Source organism: Schistocerca gregaria, chromosome 10 (assembly GCF_023897955.1).
Source record: "Schistocerca gregaria isolate iqSchGreg1 chromosome 10, iqSchGreg1.2, whole genome shotgun sequence".
Classification (NCBI taxonomy): domain Eukaryota; kingdom Metazoa; phylum Arthropoda; class Insecta; order Orthoptera; family Acrididae; genus Schistocerca; species Schistocerca gregaria.
This window is the reverse complement of record NC_064929.1, coordinates 73032804-73057003: the sequence shown is the minus strand read 5'-3', so window position 1 is coordinate 73057003 and position 24200 is coordinate 73032804. Positions and strand designations below refer to the sequence as shown.

The window sequence follows — 24200 nt, the reverse complement described above, 5'->3', positions numbered from 1 at the left end:
AGGAGATGTGAAGACCTATTTTAGCTGCTTGTTTCTTTAGTTCAAGAATTTGGCCCCCCCCCCCCCCCATGCTTCTTCCATTGTTTCAGCAAACAGTGCCATATCATCTGCAAAAGCATTGCAGTTTCCTTTAAGGTTCTTCTTTTTCCAACCCAGACTTACCTATATACTGTATACGTAAATTTTTCTTGCCTAAACTGACAGTTTGTCACAAAATATTCAGTAACTATTTTTGTTCATGTATTGTCAGACAAATGGCATGTGATCCTGGGAACAGTGAATGAGAAACAGGAGTTTACTATTTATATAACAGTTACTGAAGTGTTAGGGATATTTTATGCTGTCTTTTATGCTTATCTGTTTGAGGTTTTTCAATGTAGGCAGCATACATTAGAGAAACTGTCTGTTTGCATGTTTTTGTAAAGTAATTACTTAGGTTATCGTTGAAAAAATAGCATTATTTTTTTATTTTTGTGGGCAATGTTGAATCTGTGTAGTTACAATGTTGTGGTGCTGAAACACAGTGGTTTTTCTGTGTTACTTATTGCAGAAACAGAAACCTTATTTTCAGAAAGTACAACACAGGTAGAAAAGTTTGCACTGAAATACAAATCGGCACAAGCAGCAGCTGCAGCAAAAGATGCAAAAAACTTCAACTTCCTGTTGCCATCACACTAAACATGTACCGTCAGCATTACATTTCTTGTCCTTAGTAATTGCATTTTGCCAGACAGATATGCAAATCCACTTGTCACTTGATTCAGGCTCATATACTGTCTCATGTCAAGTAAGGTTTTCTTCTTGGCACTTTTTATTGGCTAATTTTATTATACAATGCTTTGACAGATGTGCTGAATGTTATGAGTTATCCATCCTCTTAGTGTAGTAGGATTGTCAGATGATGTATTTAGCCAGACATACTCTGTTACTTTGAAAGAATCTATGTGCAATACTTATTCTAGTGTACTGAGATCACTGAAATCCTCTTGTTCCATCTTGCACAGAAGGATTCGTTGCCCTCGGCATTGACAATGACTGGATTCCTGTTTTCTGGGTGAAAGGATATTTTGTGCTTTCCTGTAAGGGCAAAATCTCTTTCATATGGTAGGAAGCTAAGCCCTGTAATGAGAAATTTCTGGTCTACAACAGTGTAATATGTATGGATGATCAGATTTTGGAAAAGCGTCGAATTATTTTGAACATCTCTAACAAAATCAGCAACATTTAGGCGTACGTTCAAAAGAAAACTATGAAAAACAGGAGTTATGATCAAAATGTTCCTGTTTCCTTACTTTTCTCTGAACACTGCCCTTCACTTCGTTTAACGAAATAGAAAAACCCCTTTGAGACATTCTTTAAAAATGTTGTAAAGAGTTCAATCAATACACATGTTCAGTTCTTTCATTACATCGAATGTGCCGTATTTCTTCCCTTTATTTCAACTGTAGTGGATATATCTAATATCTTCTTCACTGCTCAGCACTTACGAGTAACAAAAGACTCAGTGCATCAATGTCTCCATCTGATGAAGATGAAATATTCTGATCCATACATAGCACAACTTTCCCGGTCTCTCTGAGAGCGCCACTTCAGTGTGAACTGCTGACGTCCTGCTCGTGCCACGTCCCAGCCTTGCCACCAATGGCGTCTGCGATACACCGCGTACATAGATGTGTATTAGGCCCAGGAATCTGTAGAATCCTGTTGCAACTATTCAACTCTGGTTAAGTAATTCAGTTTATCATGAATACCTTTAGCATATTCATTTATCAGCACTAATGCTCCACTCTGCATCTGGTAGCGTGTGCTGCCCGTGACCATTACAATGTCAGCCATCCGGCACCCTTAGCCTTTGGATCCTAAATTGTATAGGAGTCTCGGGGAATGAGAGAGTAGATTGCTTAGAGAGGGATCAGTTACACAGCTGGCCTCAGTAAGAGAGATACTGGGCAGAGATTTGCAAGCACGATGGGCTATTTCTGCCTCCAACAAACTGCACACGGTTGAGATGACACTCTTTCCTCTGTCACGAAGTGTCCACTGTCTTACGCTTGCTCAATAATATTACTCGTACCTGTCTGGTCATTGTTTTGTCGTGTACAAGAAGACACTTTCCCAATGTGACTGCAATGATTTGCAGGGTATTGTGTCAGACAGGGTCTCCAGTGCTTTGGGGAGATGAGCATTTGTGAGGCACATTCCTCTCAACAACACAGATTTTTCAACCGATCTGCAGTAGTGCTGGATACGAGCTGAGAGTACTGAGATGCGGTGTGTGTGAGGTAGAAAGAATATTGGATGAAACCAGTTATATTTAATAGCATGTTTGTTAAGTGTGATAAAATTATCAGCAGAAGGTAAGAAATGGAAGTGCAAAAAGGAAGCATTAAAGAATTTAGGGCAAAGTAGTGTAATGAGAAGTTATTAATAAAATGTGTAGGAAATTTACTGGTTCAAGTGTTTCAGGTTAACAATTACATGTGAATGAAGAGAAATGGTACTTGCCTGAAAATGTCTTTAAGACTCACTACATTTCATGGGAAATACACTCCTGGAAATGGAAAAAAGAACACATTGACACCGGTGTGTCAGACCCACCATACTTGCTCCGGACACTGCGAGAGGGCTGTACAAGCAATGATCACACGCACGGCACAGCGGACACACCAGGAACCACGATGTTGGCCGTCAAATGGCGCTAGCTGCGCAGCATTTGTGCACCGCCGCCGTCAGTGTCAGCCAGTTTGCCGTGGCATACGGGGCTCCATCGCAGTCTTTAACACTGGTAGCATGCCGCGACAGCGTGGACGTGAACCGTATGTGCAGTTGACGGACTTTGAGCGAGGGCGTATACTGGGCATGCGGGAGGCCGGGTGGACGTACCGCCGAATTGCTCAACACGTCTCCACAGTACATCGATGTTGTCGCCAGTGGTCGGCGGAAGGTGCACGTGCCCGTCGACCTGGGACCGGACCGCAGCGACGCACGGATGCACGCCAAGAGCGTAGGATCCTACGCAGTGCCGTAGGGGACCGCACCGCCACTTCCCAGCAAATTAGGGACACTGTTGCTCCTGGGGTATCGGCGAGGACCATTCGCAACCGTCTCCATGAAGCTGGGCTACGGTCCTGCACACCGTTAGGCCGTCTTCCGCTCACGCCCCAACATCGTGCAGCCCGCCTCCAGTGGTGTCGTGACAGGCGTGAATGGAGGGACGAATGGAGACGTGTCGTCTTCAGCGATGAGAGTCGCTTCTGCCTTGGTGCCAATGATGGTCGTATGAGTGTTTGGCACCGTGCAGGTGAGCGCCACAATCAGGACTGCATACGACCGAGGCACACAGGGCCAACACCCGGCATCATGGTGTGGGGAGCGATCTCCTACACTGGCCGTACACCTCTGGTGATCGTCGAGGGGACACTGAATAGTGCACGGTACATCCAAACAGTCATCGAACCCATCGTTCTACCATTCCTAGACCGGCAAGGGAACTTGCTGTTCCAACAGGACAATGCACGTCCGCATGTATCCCGTGCCACCCAACGTTCTCTAGAAGGTGTAAGTCAACTACCCTGGCCAGCAAGATCTCCGGATCTGTCCCCCATTGAGCATGTTTGGGACCGGATGAAGCGTCGTCTCACGCGGTCTGCACGTCCAGCACGAACGCTGGTCCAACTGAGGCGCCAGGTGGAAATGGCATGGCAAGCCGTTCCACAGGACTACATCCAGCATCTCTACGATCGTCTCCATGGGAGAATAGCAGCCTGCATTGCTGCGAAAGGTGGATATACACTGTACTAGTGCCGACATTGTGCATGCTCTGTTGCCTGTGTCTACGTGCCTGTGGTTCTGTCAGTGTGATCATGTGATGTATCTGACCCCAGGAATGTGTCAATAAAGTTTCCCCTTCCTGGGACAATGAATTCACGGTGTTCTTATTTCAATTTCCAGGAGTGTATTCCAGTGTGATGATAAACTGAATGAAATTAGTGTTGTAAAGGCAATGAAGAGTGTAAGTACAAACAGAACTATTCATACATGGAAACTAGGTAATAAACAGTGTTGTTAATTGCAAGTACTTCTTATGTAATGTAAATATAAAGTGCTGCAAATTATGCCAAAAGATGAAAACAAGTTGATGGGATTGGTAATAAAACAGATGTTTACAGCTCTTAACCTCCCCATCTTTAGCTGTATGTAACTTCCTTGCCACAACTAAGTAAATTCTCATAGATATAATTAAATCTGTGACTGCTAAGTAAACATTTGTAACACTTCTCCCTCTGTGACAATGTTTAAATAGGTAGGTCAGGGACTGGGTGTGTGACATTCACATAAATAAGACTGAAAATGCTGCCAGTGATTTCAGCAGTATCTTCTCTCAGGAAAAAAATAAAAATAAAATAAAATAAAAAACACGACCAACATACACACCCTGCAGCAGTACTGTTGAAGTTCCTTTCATTGCGTATCATCATCATCAGCATCCAATTCAATCATCAAGTGATGTGTCCTCTTCGAATCATGGATTCAGGTGGGCTTTCAACAGTCCTCTCCAAGTGGGACGGTCTTGGGCAGTTCTCTGCCAGGTGTTACCAGTGATCTTCTTGATATCTTGGTCCCATCTGTCCAGTGGTCTTCCTCTAGGCCTCCGAAGCTCTCTCGGACTCCATTCCTGTACTAGGTTCTTCCACCTGCTCTCTTTTCTTCTCGCCATGTGGCCAGCCCACTGCCATTCCAAAGAGCCTACTGTCTCTAAGATGTCCTTAACCTTCGTCTCAATACCAGATGTCATTTACCCTTTTCCTATCCTTTCTTGTGTAGCCCAGCATTGATCTTTCCATGGCTGTCGGTGCTGTCCTAAGGTTTCCTTTTGTAAATGAGTTCAGTGTCCGTGTCTCGTAACTGTACGTCAGCACAGGAAGAATGCATTGATCAAATACTATTTTCTTTAGATTTACTGGCATTTTTGATGTGAATACTGTTGAATTCCTCCCAAATGGTTGCCAGCCAAGTTGATGTGCCAATAAATTTCTGGTCTTTCATCTTCCTTCATATTTATAATCTGGCCAAGGAAGATATATTCACTGACCTCTTCTAATGGACTGTCCTTGACTTTCACAACTCCAGCTGGGACCGGATTTTCACCTGCCTCGAGGTGACTGGGTTTTTGTCTTGTCCTCCTCATTTCATTATCATTCATGAAAGTGGCGAGATTGGACTGATCAAAGGTTGGGAATTTCTATGGGCGGTGATAACCGCGCAGTTGAGTGCCCACACGCCAATAATCATCAACCTCCAACTGGGAAATTTGTTGGAAATTACTTTTGTTTTGTTTTGGAAAGGTTCATGTTCTAGCCAACCAGCTGACATTCCATTGCAGGATCTGTAACTAAGTTTTGGAGCTCAAGTCGTAGGCCAGTAAGGCAATATCAGCAGCAAATCTCAAGTTGGTAAACCTTCTTCCATTAATTATAATTTCCTTACCTTTCTGGCTCAGCTTTGACACAGCCATTTCCAGTACAGCTGAGAACAGTTTTGGGGAGATGGATTCGCATTATTTGACACCCCTCATGATGCGGAATTCATGAGTTGATTCGCCGATATTATCTTAAGCTGAAGTTTCGTTGATATTGCTAAGCACTTCAATATCCGCTTCTCCCACTCCTTGCTCACTCAAAGCTAGCAGGAGAGCTATGCAGCTAACAGAGTCAAACGCCTTTTCAAAATCAACAAAGGCAATGCAGAGAGGCAGCTGGGTATTCATTTGCTTTGCTTATCACTTTACACCTCACGTGTTCCAGCATTTCTACGGAATCCAAACTGATTCTCCACGAGGTCGGTTCTACCAGTTTTTCCATTTGTCTGTAAAGAATTTGTTTTAGTATTCTGCAGCTGTGACTTATTAAACTGATAGTTCAGTAATTTTGCACATCTGTCAACACCTGCTTTCTTTGGGATTGGAATTATTATATTCTTCTTGAAGTGTGGGGGTATTTCGCCTGTCATACATCTTGCTCACTAGATGGTAGAGTTTTGTTAGGCCTGGCTCTCCCAAGGCCGTCAGTAGTTCCAATGGAATGTTGTCTACTCCTGGGGCCTTGTTTTGCCTCAGGTCTTTCAGTGCTCTGTCAAACTGTTCACACAGTGTCATATCTCCTATTTCATCTTCATCTACATTCTTTTCCCTTTGTATAATATTGTCCTCAAGAACATCACCCTTGTATAGAGCCTCTATATACTCCTTCCACCTTCCCTTCTTTGCTTAGAACTCAGATTCCATCTGAGCTCTTGATATTCATACAAGTGGTTCTCTTCTCTCCAAAGGTCTCTTTAATTTTCCTGTAGGCAGTATCTATCTTACCCCTAGTGAGATAAGCCTCTACATCCTTACATTTGTCCTCTAGCCATCACTGCTTAGCCATTTTGCACTTCTTGTCGATCTCATTTTTGAGATGTTTGTATTCCTTTTTGCCTGCTTCATTTACTCCTTTCATCAATTAAATTCAATATCTCTTCTACTAGCCTTCGTCTTTTTACCTACGTGATCGTTTGCTACCTTCACTATTTCATCTCTCAAAGCTACCCATTCTTCTTCTACTGTATTTCTTTCCCCCATTTTTGTCAATCATTCCCTAATGTTCTCCCTGAAGCTCTCTGCAACCTCTGGCTCTTTCAGTTTATCCAGGTCCCATATCCTCAAATTCCCACCTTTTTGCAGTTTCTTCAGTTTTAATCTTTAGTTCATAACCAATAGATTGTGATCAGAGTCCATATGTGCCCCCGGAAATGTCTTACAATTTAAAACCTTGTTCCTGAATCTCTGTCTTACCATTATATAATCTATCTGAGACCTTTCAGTATCTTCAGGCTCCTTCCATGTATACAACCTTCTTTTATAATTCTTGAACCACGTGTTAGCTATGATTAAGTTATGCAATTCTACCAGGCAGCTTCCTCTTTCATTCCTTAATCCCATTCCATAATCACCTACTACGTTTTTTTCTCCTACAGGTGGCTTCCAGTCACCCATGACAATTAAATTTTCGTCTCCCTTCACTATCTGAATAATTTCTTTTATCTCATCATACATTTCTTCAATTTCTTCATCATCTGCAGAGCTAGTTGGCATATTAAACCTACTCTTGCATTACCCCTATTTGATTTTGTGTTTATAACCCTGTTGCACCTGATCAGAAGTCTTGTTCCTCCTGCCACCGAACTTCACCAATTCCCACTATATCTAACTTTAACCCATGCATTTCCTGCTTTAAATTTTCTAACCTACTTGTCTGATTAAGGGACCTGACGTTCCACGCTCCGATTCGTAGAACGCAAGTTTTCTTTCTCCTGATAACGACGTCCTCTTGAGTATCCCCGCCCAGAGATACGAATGGAGGATTATTTTACCTCCGTAATATTTTACCCAAGAGGACACCATCATCATTTAACCATACAGTAATGCTGCATGCACTGGAACACTAGGTACATCATTTAATTTAGATACACTTAAATTTTCCCTGGGTTTGCTATACAAATCGCTATAAAAGTCTCTGAGGAACTTCAAAACCACCACCTTTTCAGTGATTCAACTGTCATTTCCTTCAAGTGCGATAATCTGCTTTTTATAGATTGTGAGTTTGCGTTCAGCTGACTTTAAGCATGACTTGCCATCACTTCCGCCAAATCTTCATCTTTAATTACGTGAGACTTGCTTTGGTGGACTACTTGGAATTTCAACGAATGTTCTTCCTGGTTTTTGAGGTTACTTATATTTCTCTTCCCTTTCATAAGTTTATTCCTTTCATCTCTTACATCGAGTTTGACCCTTGCTTTCACCAGATGGTGATCACTGCCAGTGTTGAACTGATTTAGCACCGATACGTCTTTTGCAGTCTGCATAATGTTTGATAGAATAAAGTCTATCTCATTTTTAACACTGAAATTTGGGCTCCTCCAAGTCTACTTTGGGTCAGGGTGCTTCTTAAAGAACATATTCATGATGGACATACTGGTGTACTCAACTAACTGGACTAATCTCTCATCTCTATTATTTCGGTCCTCAATCCCATAGTTGCTCACCACTGTGTCACCTTGTTTCTCGGTGCAAATTTTTGCTTTAAAATCTGCCAATAACCAACTGGAAATGACAATTGCTACCTTTTTTACAGGTGCTGTCCAGGCTTTCATAAAAAAAAGTTTCAATTTCCTTGTCAGGGTGGCTTGAGGTGGGAGTGTACACCTGAACAGTCTGTATTTTATGCCTATTTGACACCTTAAGGACCATTCGAGCTGTCCTACTGGAAGTTCCTTCTGAAACAGATACTCTATCAGCGATATTCTTGTTAATTAAGAACGCAACTGCACAGAGTTTTCCTTCCGAGTCGCCACAAAAGTAGAACGAGTCGCCAGATAGCAAACAGAGACAGTCTTTTCCTTTTCTGCATACTTCACTTAAACCAACAATACGCCAGTTGATTTTTGCTAAGCTCTTTCTCGATCCCTTATAGCTTCTCATTGCCTGTCAAAGAGCGACGGTTATATGTACAGATTTGAAAAATCTGCGTCTTCTTCTCAGTACATCTTTGTGTTTTGGACATCGAAGTTGCTCCTACCTGGAGATCTGACTGAGGCCTCTCAGTCATTGCATATACACTGTGCAGATTCAAAAAGTACCTTTTCATACCCCTCAATGATGGCAGTTCATACACTGCATTGCAGTAGGTGAGCATCTGCAAGTGATATTTGGTATGTGGCTGATGTACGTTAACTGGTGCCTCCGAAGTGTTTGCAAGACTTTCTCTGTAGTGGCTGAGGTTCTTTATTCTGTTAACTGCAATGTTAGGCATGCAGTAAGATTTTTGAGAGCAATCAACATTTTACCTGCTATAGCCAAAGCTGTGGAATACATGTGTGTGATCAACCAACTGAACACTAACTCTAAAAGACAAATGTCTGTCCAGTTTCTGTGAACAAAGTGCAAACACTGCACCAATTAAAGTAACCGATAACCTGAAATAAGCCACAACACTGACATTACCAGACTTTATTAAAGCATTTGATTCCATCAGCTTTGAGGAAGATTCAGTGTTTTCATAGTCGTTACGTATAATTGTTCTGCAAAAAGAAGGGGAGGGACAATGCAGTAGGAAATGTTTCAAAATAGTCTGTTGGAAAGTAAGTGATTAAGCATTGTCTTTTTTAAGTTAGCAGATCTTTATTATCTGTTGGAAATAATGAAAAATAAACTTGTTTACATCGTAAATTAGTGTCAAGTTCACACCTGCCTTCACATACTTTTGGGTGACAGCAAGGAAAGAAATACCCTTGTCACAAATTCAGTAATATGTATTATCGCAGATGTAATACACATATATATTTATAATTTTTAATAGTGCTGAAGCAAGTAACATTTCACTTTTCACTAAAATAAATTAAATGTTTTCAAGAAAGAGGAAAAAGTAAGTAAATCAACAATAATACTGAACAGTTGAATATAATTTTCATACTAGATGTTTATGGCAAAATAATTCATAATAAATTATTTTATGAAACTAATTTGTTTATATCTTACACTCTGCACCAAAACATACTTTAACACAATTTTCTTTAGTTACACATATCACATTAGTGAGTATATATACACGTACACAGCGGTCTTATGAGGACAGTAACATTCATTATTCGAATGAAAGTGAAAATGACACACTTTTCTGATATCTCAAATAGGTTACACACAATTTATAATTTACTATTATAGACTATGACAACAAACACAGCCAGATACTTTGATTTCTAAATTGATCTTTAAGGTTCCATATCACATACCAGCTCTGCTGTTACATCTGCACAACATTTTACAACCATCGACCAGCTGTCCACCTGCACAAATGGCCACTGCCAAACTGTAAGTCGGAGCAGTTAACCACCCTGTTGCGAATCATACTTCATGACCCTCGCCATCTGGACCCTCCCCCCCTTACACCCAGCTTCTCCGACTGATGTCAATCTCCTTGCAACACGTTCTTCAATGCCGTAACCCTTCCACCAGCCCTCTGCCCCTTCACTCTCACCTTCCTCTTCCTCTGTTCTATATCCCATTCCTCCCTGTGACTGTGCGCTACACACAACTCCCCCTGCTTGCAGCCAGTTAGACTGTTGCCACATTTATATCCCGTGCACCTGCTGTATCTCCCTCTAGCTATCACCGACCCCCACATCCTTTCTCCCCTCAACCCTGTTGAGCTTTGGTGCGCACGATAAGCTGTGCTTGTGTACGAGTATTCGGCAGCTCTGAAGGAAGATTTGTCCAAAAGCTAACAATGTTTTCAGTCTTTATGTTCCTATAGGCATTTCAACTATATCCCTCTCACTATTTATATTCAACAAAGTACTTTCAACTACCATACCCATATTGGAAACATTGTAGAAAAGATAACTAGGGTCTCCCAGTTTCTCAAATGAAAAGACCACAATGTAGCTTGCACAGCTTAAGGAAATCAAAACATCTATAATTTTACAAAAGTCTCATGTTAGTTTAAAAAAGTGAATGACAAACTGCCTCTTCATTCACAGGATTTTGAGGAACCTGTCACTCACCAATGAGAAAATGTTTGCTCTGTACACTCACGATCTACGTTTTCTGCTGCAGCCAACATGGCTGCCCTGGAAAAGGAAACATTCAAAAAAATCCAACAGATCATTAGATCCCTTCTCCCAACCACATTTCTGGCTGTGTGTAGCATTCCCTTATTACCACAATACTACAGACAGTCTACAAATGGTCAGAGCATTCTGATCACATTACTCTACATTTCCTGTGTTCCACTACCAATATAAATTCCCAGCTATTAAGTATGTAAATACTAAACACTACTGTGTAGATACTGAGAAACAGTCCTCCTCACTACATATAAAAGCCTAAAATGCTTTTACAAGAACTGGTACTAACTACAAGGAGCACAAACAAAATGCAATACCAGTGACAGTATCTCAAAAGTAAAGATAAAAAAAACAATCCCTCTTTCAAAATTTCTATAAAAGATATTTTTTCCATATTAAAAAAATAGTGCATAAAAATCTGTTCAGGGATCACATCAGAACACACATCAATTCCATGTAACAACATTGTTGTCGTCATTTGAAAAACAATTCCTTTTGTGCTTAAGTAATGCTCGACTGTGCGACTGTGTTAGGCTATCATCTACATGCAGTGTAAAAGGGTGACAGTACGAATTTAATGATGCTGCCCAAGGGGAATCTAAGTTAATCTAACTTACATTGTACCAGAAATGAATGCTTATTTTGTAAGAGGTACAAGCAGACATTTAGGTTACACAAATTTCAGTTTATATTTGAGACAATATCCAAGGTAGTTACAAATATGAAATATGGATCAACTGAATTCTATACATACCCTCTGTGTAAAACTATATGTTCCTCATTACAGCTGTTTTGTAGACTGCACAAAAGCAGAAATTGCATGTAATTCCACAACATAAACTTGCTTTCAGCAAGGTTCACCTGTCAAAGCATTCAGTTGATCCAACACTCACAACTTTATTGTACAGTATTTTACAAGCTACAAAGAAATATGGAAGGTATTTTTACAGATATGCAAGATATCCCATCAAATTATGACAATACATGTGTCCATAGCTGCATGTCACCAACACCTGTTTTTAATACTTGCTGATGCTTGTGTGGGAACTCCTCAAAGACCAATGTCTCTTTGGAAAAAAAATAACAATACAAATATTAAGTAGCCATGTAAATGTTTTGTCTGATATCCAATAAAGGATTGTGAGGGAGAATGGAAATAGCCACAAATGCTTACCACTTATGTTACCAGATGAGAGCAGTTGTGCCCCTCTTCATGTAGAATAAACGTGGTAAATGTATCTGTCATTGACACTGGTGTACCTTAAAAAACCTTGAACAGACCAGCAACTGTTATTCTGTTACATTGCTTTATTTATCCATAACATTGCATTGTGTTGTGTTGCAGGAGAAAAACAATTTAACAGGGTGGGAACTCATCAGATCCAGTGTACACAAACTGTGCTGTATGATAAGATGTGGAAGTTCACATTGATCCATGGAAGATGACATTTATATTCACTGCTATGTTATTAAATTCTGAAATAAAGCTGTATAGAACACTCAATAGTGGCAATGGTTCCACCAACAGAGCATGAACATGTATGCTTTCATAAAAATTGAAATGCTGCACTTTCCATGTGGTAATGTTTTCATTATTTTCTATGCTACAGCATAGTAAAATTTATTACAGTGCTTCAATACGTTTGACAACAAAACATGTCTGAAGGGGAAAAAATTCTGATATTGTGAAATGCAAAAGAATTTATTTTGCATAACAAGTGAAAAATTTTAACAGATTATGTGGCAAAACAGTCACTCAGAATATATTAAAAATTGGTTCTGATATTGTGAAATGCAAAAGAATTTATTTTGCATAACAAGTGAAAAATTTTAACAGATTATGTGGCAAAACAGTCACTCAGAATATATTAAAAATTGGTTCTGAGCTGGTTAAATGCCTGAAGAAAGATGGAAAAAGAATGTTTCAACTGTGAGTTTTGTGTGATGAGAAGAGTAGGAAAAGATGGGTGGTAGCAGTACACTGAAGGTAAGTTTTACTGAAAATGGTTAGGCAGTATGAAACTATTTATCCAGTATGGAGCACTGAATGATGAGAGACTGAAAAAAAAGAGCAAGGATCAGTAAGAGACTTTCTGAGTTACCAAAACCAATGGAATAAACTGGAAATCTGCCCTCATATTTCCAGAAAGATGCTGCCATCACACTACCAAAGTATACTCAATGCATTATTTTCATTTACCAAAGAAGCCTGCATTGGCTGTTAATGCAGAACATGTCATTACAATTCTTTAATGGGCTCTACTATGTGACAATGAATTAACTTAAAAACTAGTGGGTGATCAGTCAGACATCTAACTTTCATACACTGCTGTTTGGAACAGCAGATGCACTGAAGAAAGATTAAGCAAGTAAACATTTCAGAGAGCCAAATCTGGTCTTGCACTTATTAATGAAAGGAAGACTAATTCAGGACAAACTTATTGCATTTGTAGACCTAGAAAGAATTTTCAAATATGAGATGAATACAGAGAGAGAATTAATTTACAATATTTCCAAAAATAAAGGAGGAGTCATAAAATATGAGTGAGAAAGACAATGATGTGAGGCAGGTCTGTAGCTCTTCGCCACTGGCAAGTTTAACACACATGCTGTGGGCAGGGGGTGGGGGGGGGGGGGGGGGGTGGGGGATGATAGGGACTTTTGTAAAAGCAATAAACACACAAGAGGATCTGATACCAATGTTAAGATTCATAAAGTGTCACTCTTCAGGTTGACAGAAAGATTATTCAGTGGAACTACCAGAAACTTTATGAAGAACAAGTGGCAAATAGGAACCTGGTAAACATCAAAATTGTGATTAGAACAGTTGTAGAAGTTGTAACTTCTCTTCCCTATGAAAGACAATAAAGGATGGCCCAATCAAGAAAGGAGCAAGTAATATAGTGTACTTCAACCAAAAAGCTTTACTGATGTCAAATCTGATATGGAAATAAGGAAATAGTGCTCAAACGTGTACATCTGGAGCACAAATTGTATGGAGTGGAACAAAGGCCGTGTCAAAAACCTAACTGGAACCATTTAAAATGTACTGATACAGAAGGGTGTTAAAAATTAAGTGAACAGGTAGGTCATAGAGTGAAAGGCATAGTTGATAGACCATGCAAAGAAAGATGCCTACGGAATCCATTACTAGAAGGAACTACTTAAAGATATATCTACTACAGTAGATATACGTCAAGGAGCAATAGACCACATAAATTGTAAGAGTGGGCAGAGATTAGAAAACGTAGAACTGATAGCAGAGGGTATCAGCTGTAGTAGATAGATAGAAAAAAAAAAAAAAAGATATACTAGAAGAGAGGCCAGAACTGAATCAGACAAAAGGTGGTGATATAAGAAATTGCAACAAACCAGTAGACAGTGTTGAAGAAACACAACAGGAAGATGATGGTTAGGATGTGATTATGTACCCTACAGAGATGTAAAATAATCACCAGCTGACAATTTACCACCCCATCTCTTGAGAGAAGATACATGAAAGTTCTGGAGACGTCATCTCAGCACCTCCAATACCTAGAAATACTGATCAGTTTCATTTGCAAGTAATAAATAGTTTTAAGTAACCCCCCAATCCAAAAGCTCTCATGCCTAAAAATATGACTACCATGACATGCAGCTATTTCCATGATAAATGCCTTCTAATACACATTTTACATGTAACATGTTGTGTACATTTGAACAACTTGATACAAAAAATTATTCCAAAAAACAGGAAAATAATGGTCACACAAATTAATAGCAAAATATATACATTTTTATTTTCTCTCTCAATTTTTGAGTGCAGTCAAGTGATGAATATTAGTTAATTACTTCTTTTATGAAAGTGACACATTTGGCATTCATAATAATCACATTTTTTCCATTTTAAAAAAATATAAATTCTCATATACATCACGCAGTTCAGTTACAAAAATGTATGTATATTGCAAAGATTTATTGATGCTGTAGTCACACGGATCATAGCATTTTTAAGACTATTATTGATCAATGCTGTGCTTGATTTGTAAAAACAGAGGTTCTGGTACTGTGGCCTTGTGGCATTTCTTTTTTTTTTTTTAATTTAGATGTCTTGAAACATTATTTTAATGCTTTTTTGGCCACAGGTACAGGTATGGCATACTATCAAATCAAGCACTGGATATTTCTCTCCAAATATTTAGCACTTAATTGTAATATACAAAAAAGCTTGTGTTTATCACTCTTATTGATCATTTAAAAATCACATGCCGGCTTCACAATACCTTGTTAAAGCCATGCAAAAAAATGATTAAACTAGACCATATGTCAATCTTGGATGGCTGTTTTGGACGGAATAGACTGACACACACAAAGAGGAAAGGTATAACAGCTCGTCTCCTTTTCAGGAAAGACACAAACACGATACAGGAGAAGAATAAGGAGAAATCAAATTGTATGTGATAAAGTTAAAGTCTTCTGCAAGTAGTTAAAGAGCAGAAGCCAAAGAATAAATAAATAAAGGAATGAAAAAAAAAGAAAAGATCCCTGACATGCAGCCTACTGAGAAGACCAAATATAAGATACTAAGGTCAGTAAGTCATATCCAAAATGTGGTATTCAACTTGATGGCTTCCACTGCTACAAGTAATTTTTCAGAAAGAGCCTGTCAGAGAAAGAGCGGCAGTAGCAAGCATTTTTACACGGATCTTGTTTAATTCACTGTTGACAGAAGTTCACTATTCATGGGGGAATTAATGAGCTCCCTGTCATTTCTCTGTATGTTATAGCACCAGACTTTTGTATTTATCCATAACATAACCAGATTCACAAGCTGTGTGCAGTGCAGTGATCGAAATGATGCTGCTATGTGTGTTATATAAGAAAGGTTGATCAGATAAATAAATACGGCATACCAGCATCTCCTTTATGACCCTTGCCTACCCAGCACTGTGGGATTACCACATTCTTCCTATATAAAAAAAAAGCCACACACACAGTAAACATGAAGACAACAAATTATTTGTTTTATAAATAAACACCATATACAAAATAGGCCTCTCTATACGATGTTACTATATTTCAGTGCAATGATAAAATATGATAAAATATTAAGTGCTACAACAAACACAAATAGTGATTTTTTAAATTTTTTTTTTTTTTACAAAATAAAGTAACTGGATAGATAAAAGATCTACATTTTCTTATTATTGTTGAAGAAAAATTCCTTCGTCCCTCTTCCATATCCTTCAACTCTTCTGCCGGAAGAAGGAGCCACTGGTTCCGAAAGCTTGCATACCTAAAAGCTTCTCTCTCTCTCTGTGTGTCGTCCTGCAGCAAGTAGTGAGTAGATCTTTTTGTCTATCCAGTTACTTTATCCGAAAACAAAATACCTTCATGCACTTGATTAGAATAATTTCTGATGGCACAGACACACCAAAAGCAAAACCCTGAGAAAGTAATTAAATGTCAGTAGAACAGGCATTACTGTGATGGAGTAAGTCACTGTACATATATAGTATACAAACTACAAACATTAAATTCCCACCATAATAACTGTCATGTACTTTTTTTGTGTTTTCTGCAAATTATCATCTTTGATGACAGTCAAACCTGGCCCAGTGATGAGCAGGGAAAAACTGTAGTGGAACACTAGTAATGTAGTGCCCCTTCTGTTAAAAACCGCAGTCGTCTGCTCTGACTGTCAGAAAAAAACAAAGAATTTGCAATTTTCATTTAGTGAATCACAAGCACAGTTCTTATGAACAACTGTGACAACTCCATCTAAAAATATCAGTGACTATAGAGAATAATTCTGTTTACAAGTAAAATATCTGAGGCAACCTTACAAACTGACAGAATGAAGAATCAATATATACATTTAACAAAAAGGAAGACCACAATAAGCTTCAGAATACACTTGTGAAACAGAAACCTGAGAGCAAAAGACACTCCTTGGAAAGAACACAGGTAACATGTACACTGGAAGAGTAAGAGTTAGCACAGCTGTTTCATACATCCGTATTCGAATAGAGTGTCAGTGGATTCTTTTTGTCTCAGAATTCGATGTTTACGGATATATGTTAGGAATAACCGTTGCTTTAAAGTTTTCAAAGTCCAATGGACTGTCCTAAAAATGCTGGCAATAACCTTAAAAGTTGAAGACAGGTCATCAGTTCAATACAATTAAACTACCGCCAGTATTATTATTATTATTATTATTATTATTATTATTATTCCTGGTATTTTCTTTCAAATACTGTTACTTGTTATTTTGTTAACACAAAGATAGAAAGGTAAAAATAGGAGTAATATGCTCAATATGGAACAATTGACACGCTAACAACAATAACATGATCAGATAAATAGTAATATGCATTAAATATAAACTATGTTCATTTTAAGCCTTATGTACAAATCACATAGTGCAAAATATACATGTAAGTTACACTGGACGGCCTCCATTACAGACACGGTAATACTTGACAACATTGAAAATTATGTTCTCGATAAATGTAACAATTATCCCCAAACAAAAACTGCAAATTTATATAAATAACAAGAAATAGCTATAAGGAAAAATACTGCTGACAGGCTGGAACATAACACGAAATTATTGCACAAACTTATGAACAAAATTAAAAATTTCTCACCTGTAAGGGTGACATCTATTTTTATTTTACACACATTCACAAAAGAGAATCCGTGGCAAATCAGGAATGAGAGATGATTTACAGAATTGGGCACAACAGCAAACAGCTACAGGAATGTACTCTGAGGCTGAGAAGAATTAAGTAACTGGAGGGCATATAAAAAAAAAAAGGTGTGCTTGCGGCCACTATGCTATACCGTACATTTTAGACACTGCATCAGCACGTTTGGTGAGGTATTGGGAGTGCAGCCATATCATTAGTATTTCCCAGATCAACGTTTCAATTAGGAACTTTCCAGTCATTTTAGGCAATTCACATTTATTTCTTCCAGGCAGGCCACTGAAGTGAGTGGCAGGCATCAGGACACCCAATAGTGAAATTTCAGAGCAAAAATTCTTCTTACAGAGAAGGTAAAATGAACCAATCTCCATGCAGCATCCAAATGAAAACACGCACATGCTGCCATGGAGTAACATTAGGGTGGCTTTGTAAATGTAATTTTCTTTAATTATGTAAAGTAAAGTAAAGTAAAGTAAATGAAAGGCAGCCACTCACTTATATAGACTGATTTATGATACATAACAGAAAACATTATTCACACAGCTTTCAAGCTCTTGCTCTTTTTCTAACAATGGACCTGGGTTCGATTCCTGGTTAGGTCAGAGATTTTCTCCACTCAGGGACTGGGTGTTCTGTTGTCCTAATCATCATCATTTCATCCCCATCGACGTGCAAGTTGCCGAAGTGGAATCAAATCAAAATACTTGCACCTGGCAAACAGTCTACCCGACGGAAGGCCCTAGTCACACGACATTTACATTAAGTGATGTATGCAGTATTGCAACTGTTTTCTTAGCACAAATTCCCAAAAGATGAGGCATTGCCTGTAACCAGAATGTTATGTTTCATTAGATGACCTATAAAGACACTATACACAGCTACATTACATTTACTTCCCTGAAGAACCAGTTGTGCCATTTGTCTTATACTACACACGTTTTGTAGGATGGCTCGATGAATCGGCTGTATTCCTAAAACCTCATCGAACATTATCTCTGCTAGTAAAACTTCAAGAATCACAATTTCTATGTGCTAAGTAAGGCACCGCAAACATCTGTGGTGAGTTGAACATACTGACACCAGACGCCAGCTTTGATCTGTGATGTAAAATTGTTATGGCACATGTTGAAATAAGAGTGCTAAGTGAGACAGTACAGGACACTGGCAATATTTATTTTGTTTCTGTACTATTTTTACAACCTTAGGTTATGGTGATAAACTGATCTGTAGCATAACTCGTGGCCTCGGTTTAACTGGAAGGTGACAATTTGGTTGCGAGTTGAAAAATCCGACAAATGTGGCATTACAAGACTGACTATAATTCTTGTAACATCATAAATTTTTCCCATATCGGATTCTGACAAGTGTTGTATGTCCAATTTGCTGACATTGTGGGTCAAAGCAGAAGGATGGTATCAGCAGGTACTATTTTGTAATACTTCCAGAACGTAATTGCACAAAATATTGTACTAGTCAAGAGAATAAAAGGGTAAAACTACCTACAAAATAGTAAAAAAAACTAGCAAGCAAACTGTTAACTCCACAGTATTTAGCCAAATATGTTTTAAATTCTGCCAGCGACTCACCTCAACGATTGCTATACAATTATCAGTCGAAATATTGGAAGAAGAAATAATATTATCCCAGATAAACTCGACAGTTTGCTCGCTAATTTTTTAAATGGGCATGTAAGCTCCTTAAATAAAATGAGAGAACATTGGTTGACAATCTATGGAAGAGAAATGAAGAGCATTAAGTGACGAACTAATTTCCTTAGTGAATAAGCATACTTCCACCTCCCAGACCTGGAGCAAAAGGCTTCTGAGGAGACATGTGGAGTTCAACAAAATACACTAAATCTGCTCCAAGATGCAAGAAGTGTAGCAAACCCAGAACTAAATGCAGCACACAATTTAGTATCAGAATCTGCCGTGTGGGGTCAGGCAAACCCCGACCCAGAGCCAGACTACAGCTGCTCACAAACGATGAAGCCGCCCACGACGAGCAGGACGAGGCCCGTCATTTCACGGCGCAGCTGGCTGCCGAAACTGGCCGACGCGCGGTGCTTGCTGCGCGCCAGTTCCACCAACGGTAGCACCAGGTGCAACACATCTGGCACCATGAGACCCAAGTCACGGACCACCTGCAGAATGTCAAATACAGTACAAATCGGCATTAATCTTCCAGTTTGCAGTAGGCTTAATTATGTTTTTATAGCTGCAATATTTTTGTGCTCGAACATTCCCTATAATTTTGTAAGGGCGCATCGGCCAGTTCAGTAATGGTTTACATGACACAACTGCGGTGACTCGGAGAATTTGAGAATTTCCTGTACAGTTTTTGTGACGAGCAGTTTCGATCAGATCATTAGTACCTTTTGAGAGGCAAGCTGTCAAATATTTCATACACCAGTGTGGTCCTGTCAATCTATCACAGTTTTGTAACTGCAAAAGCAGGTATTTGGTCTTGCATATTATTTTGTAAAGCTACAATCTCTGTCAGATTATAATTTTTTCCATAATTTTTGTTCAAAACTTGTAAATTGAATCAGATGATTTGTTTTGTAACATTAAATGTTCAATTAGAGCTTTTGCAATCGCTACACTCAAGTTTGAAACCTGACTGACACATAGAGGAAATAACACTGTCGGGTGTCAATGTAACTTTGCACACGTACATACCGTTGGTGGCGATCAGATTATAATTTTTTTCATAATTTTTGTACAGAACTTGTAAATTGAATCAGGTGATTTGTTTTGTAACATTAAATGTTCAATTAGAGCTTTTGCAATCACTACACACAAGTTTGAAACCTGACTGACACACAGAGGAAAGCACCCACATGACACTGTCGGGTGTCAATGTAACTTTGCACACGTACCTACCGTCGGTGGCGATGTAGATGACTGAAGATGCCATTCTCTGTGACTAGTGGAGGCTGCATAAGGGGTGTGAATAGTGTCAAATGTTGAATGATAACTGCAAAGGACACAAAGATGCTGTGCACTGATGTGCGTGGTATCAGAACCTGACACAATCTGAAAGGGACATCATCGTGGGTCACCATTTGGCTGACCCGTCGAATTGTGCAGTATCTAGATTTGTTGGGCATTCGATTATGAATGTGCCCCGAGGTTAACTGCACAAGAACACAGTGATAGGAATACTCGGTGCACTCACCGTCTGAACAAATAATGGACTCCCTGCAACATCAGTCAGAGACCAGCAGCAGCTGGACTAGAGAATTACCATACCACATGTAGGCTGCCGTTAACAGCACAATTCAAATGATTGCATTTCAAGTGGTGCCTTTACTGGGAATTGCGGACTACTGATGAATGGCAGTGCATTCCATTCAGTGACCATTCTGCACCACCCCCGATGACCACCGTTAGTGACAATGGCAGCGATCTGGGGTGAGCTCTAGTTCTTTGAATGTTTTTGAGAGGAACAGCAGAGTTACTCCTGGCATCAGAGTGTGGAAAGCCATCAGATAGGATTACAGATTGAGGATAGTGCAGATTGAGGGAACTACAATGGCAGAATGGCATATCACAGACTTCCTGCATCTTCACGAGTTACCTCTCACGGTGCCATATTTCGACAAGGCAATGCCCACAGCTCTCGAACTGTCTGTAAGGTGTCGAGGTACTCCTGTGGTCGACAAGAAGCCCAGATCTGTCCCTGATAGAACACACATGTGGGACCAGTCCCAGGATGTATCTGGGAGATCAAAGACCAGTTATGACAGCTGTGGGCCAGCTCGTCTCAGGAGAGGATACGATGGCTTTACGACTTCTTTTCTGTCTGAATCAGTGCACCCATTCACACCGTAAGGGATACAACATCATACTGTGTACCGGCGTAAGCTGTCACTGGCACACCAGTTGGCAAAGGTGAAATGCGAAGATCGATAGTAGGTGCCGGATCGAGTGCACGTTTCACGAGAGAGGCCAGAGACACACCTGCGAGAAACACACCACCAATGTCCTCTAGACAGCAGGTATTTAGACTGCCGTCTCTGACCGGAGGGCCTCAGTCACTGCCTGACTCTAACAAGTTTGCCTTCAGTCAGTTACACGCGGAGCGAGTTTAGTTCATCATAGTCTATGACAGAACATTGCGACCAGATTAGTGACTACTGTGGGACTTGTACTTGATCAACAGTGAGACTAAAGTTTGTAATAGCGAGATTACCAATACTGTCTGCAAGAAGACTATTACTGATGAGCTTGTACCACAACATGTGGAATCTATTCAAGTTAAGTAAACATTCGTGTAAATAAAGAACCGTATTAATCCACATGTGCATTTGTGTTGTAGAAAGAGCATCTCGGCCACCCATAACAACATCTTCTCCCTTGCTTCCTTGTGGTACAAGACTCTGCATAGTGATAAGTGGGTTCATAGTGCCAATTTCTTTCTAAATTTTAATAGTGAGGTGTAACACATACAAGGTGTACAACTTTGCTGACAACAGTAAGTAGCGGTCAAAAGAAACAGATCGCAGACGTCAGGCAGTTAGCTTGGATCACCATCAACATTACCGCATTCAAACATTAGTCGATTTGTGTGTAAATCATAAAGTTGTTCTTGATTGAAAATATCAGTTTATGAGCCTAATTCTTGTCATTTGCGGGAGGTGTTACTGTTTTGTTTCAATATGAAGAAAACAGCAGCTGAGTCTCATTGAATGCTCTCAAGTACGTATGGTAAGGATGCTATTAGTGAAAGAATGTGGCGTGAGTGGTTTCAACCTTCAAGAACGGTGATTTTAACGTCGGAGACCGGCATAGTGGTGGAAGAGAGAATGTTTTCTAAGATGGAGAATTGGAGACATTGCTGAGAAGACTCATGTCAAACTCGAGAAGAATTGGCACGATTAGTGGGAGTGACACAGCAAGCCATTTCAAAACGTCTCAAGGCTATGGGCATGATTCAGAAAGAAGGAACTTGGGTCTCGTGTGAGCTGAAACCAAGACACGTTGAACGGCGTTTGTGTGTCTGTAAACAGTTGCTTTCAGAGGCAAAAACAGAAGGGATTTCTGCATCGTATTGCGACCAGGGACGAAAAATGGGTTCATTACGATAACCCTAAATGCAAAAAAATTATGGGGATATACCAGCCATGCTTCCACATTGATGGCCAAACCCAATATTTCCAGCTCCAAGATCATGCTCTGCATTTGGTGATACCAGCTCGGCATCGTGTACTATGAGGCGTGAAACAATCACAGGTGCTCATTATCAAATGCAATAAATGTGTTTGAGCAGAGAATTAAAAGACAAATGGTTGCAATACAGCAAGAGGCACAATAAAGTGATTTTGCAGCACAACAACGCTCAACCCCACGTTGCAAAAGAGGTCAAAACATACTTGGAAACGTTGAAATTGGAAGTCCTACCCCACCCACCATATTCTCCAGACATTGCTCCCTCCGACTATCACCCGTTTAGATCAATGGCGCATGGCCTGGCTGACCAACACTTCCAATCCCATGAAGAAGTCACAAAATGGATCGATTCGTGGATCGCTTCAAAAGGTGAATAACTTTTTCAATGCGGGATTCGTACACTGCCCGGAAGATGGGAGAAAGTAGTAGCCGGCAATGGAAAATACTTTGAATGATACATGTGTAACCAATTTCTGTCATCAAAGTCTCAAATGTTGGGGAAAAAACGGTGGAAGCAAAGTAGTACACCTTTTAATTTTAAGCAAAATCTCTGCCCTTCTCAATGATGAAAGACAATTGTAATATTTAAATGTTGTTATTAACAGTTTGGTTATAGTCAGCATATTGTCAGAGAAATGGTTTATTATTATGTGCAGGTAATACGAGGTAATCTGTGAGAAGGGATGATGAATTTATTGCCTCCACCTGCTATGGGCTACTCAACTAATAGTGCTTTTGTTTATCAATTGTTTATCAATTGTCATTTTTTATTTATCATTTATTGTTGCGATTAGAGTTTACATATTGTCATTTAGAGATAGTATGTGGAGCTGTGGATGTTAGAAAATGGAGTGCCAAGTGAAGAAATCAGAACAGTTTCAACACATTCTTCTGTTTGAGTTCAAAGAGGAGTGACAGCAGCGCAGGCAGCCAGAAACATTTGCAGCTCATATGGGGATAATGCCACTGAACAGTGCATAGCACAAAAAAGGTTTTCTCATTTTGAGGAGGATTGTTTTGATTCTAGTGACTCTCCACATTCAGGAAGACCTTCAGGATTTGATGAAGATGGTTTAAACACATTAATCCACAACAATACATGCCAGCGTACTCAAGAACTGGCAAATGTGATGAACTGTGATCATTCCATCATTGTGCAACATTTGCATGCAATGAGGAAGATTCAAAAATCAGGTGTGTGGGTTCTGCATGCTGTAAGCCAAAATCACAAAAAATCTGTGTGTGTGTCATCATCAATTGGCTTGTGAACAACACTGACCATTCGTATCTTGTACCATTAGTAGTGATGAAAAATGGTGACTTTATGTTAACAAAATGAAAAGAAAGGAATGGTCAAGTCCACACAAAGCAACAACTTTACATACAACTGCTGACAGCTACTGTCAACAAGTGATATGTCTTGCAGGTGCAATCGGAGAACAACAACCAGAAAAACTGCACAAAGTGATGCTGGTTCACAACTACACCCCCCCCCCCCCCCTTTCCCAACATTAAGCTACATAGACAAAAATCACTACACAGGAGTTGAGGTGTGATTCCACACCAAATCTTATTCACCAGATCTTGCACACTCAGCGTTTCAGTTTTTCTGCTCTCTTTTGAACAACCTTCGAACAGCTTCTTTTCCAGATGAAAATGCGCTATGAACATGGCT

The 24200-nt window shown here is 39.6% G+C and overlaps 1 protein-coding gene across 1 annotated transcript in view; it reads right to left on the bottom strand.

Annotated features, from left to right (window-relative positions):
* Window positions 1-12445: 12445 nt before the first annotated feature.
* Window positions 12446-24200, bottom strand: part of LOC126293341 (uncharacterized) — a 56974-nt gene continuing 45219 nt past the window's right edge. Inside the window, exon 4 of the mRNA XM_049986533.1 lies at window positions 12446-19494. Within this exon, the coding sequence (XP_049842490.1) occupies window positions 19318-19494 (177 nt within the window). The 3' untranslated portion in view covers window positions 12446-19317. The remainder of the gene's footprint in view (window positions 19495-24200) is intronic.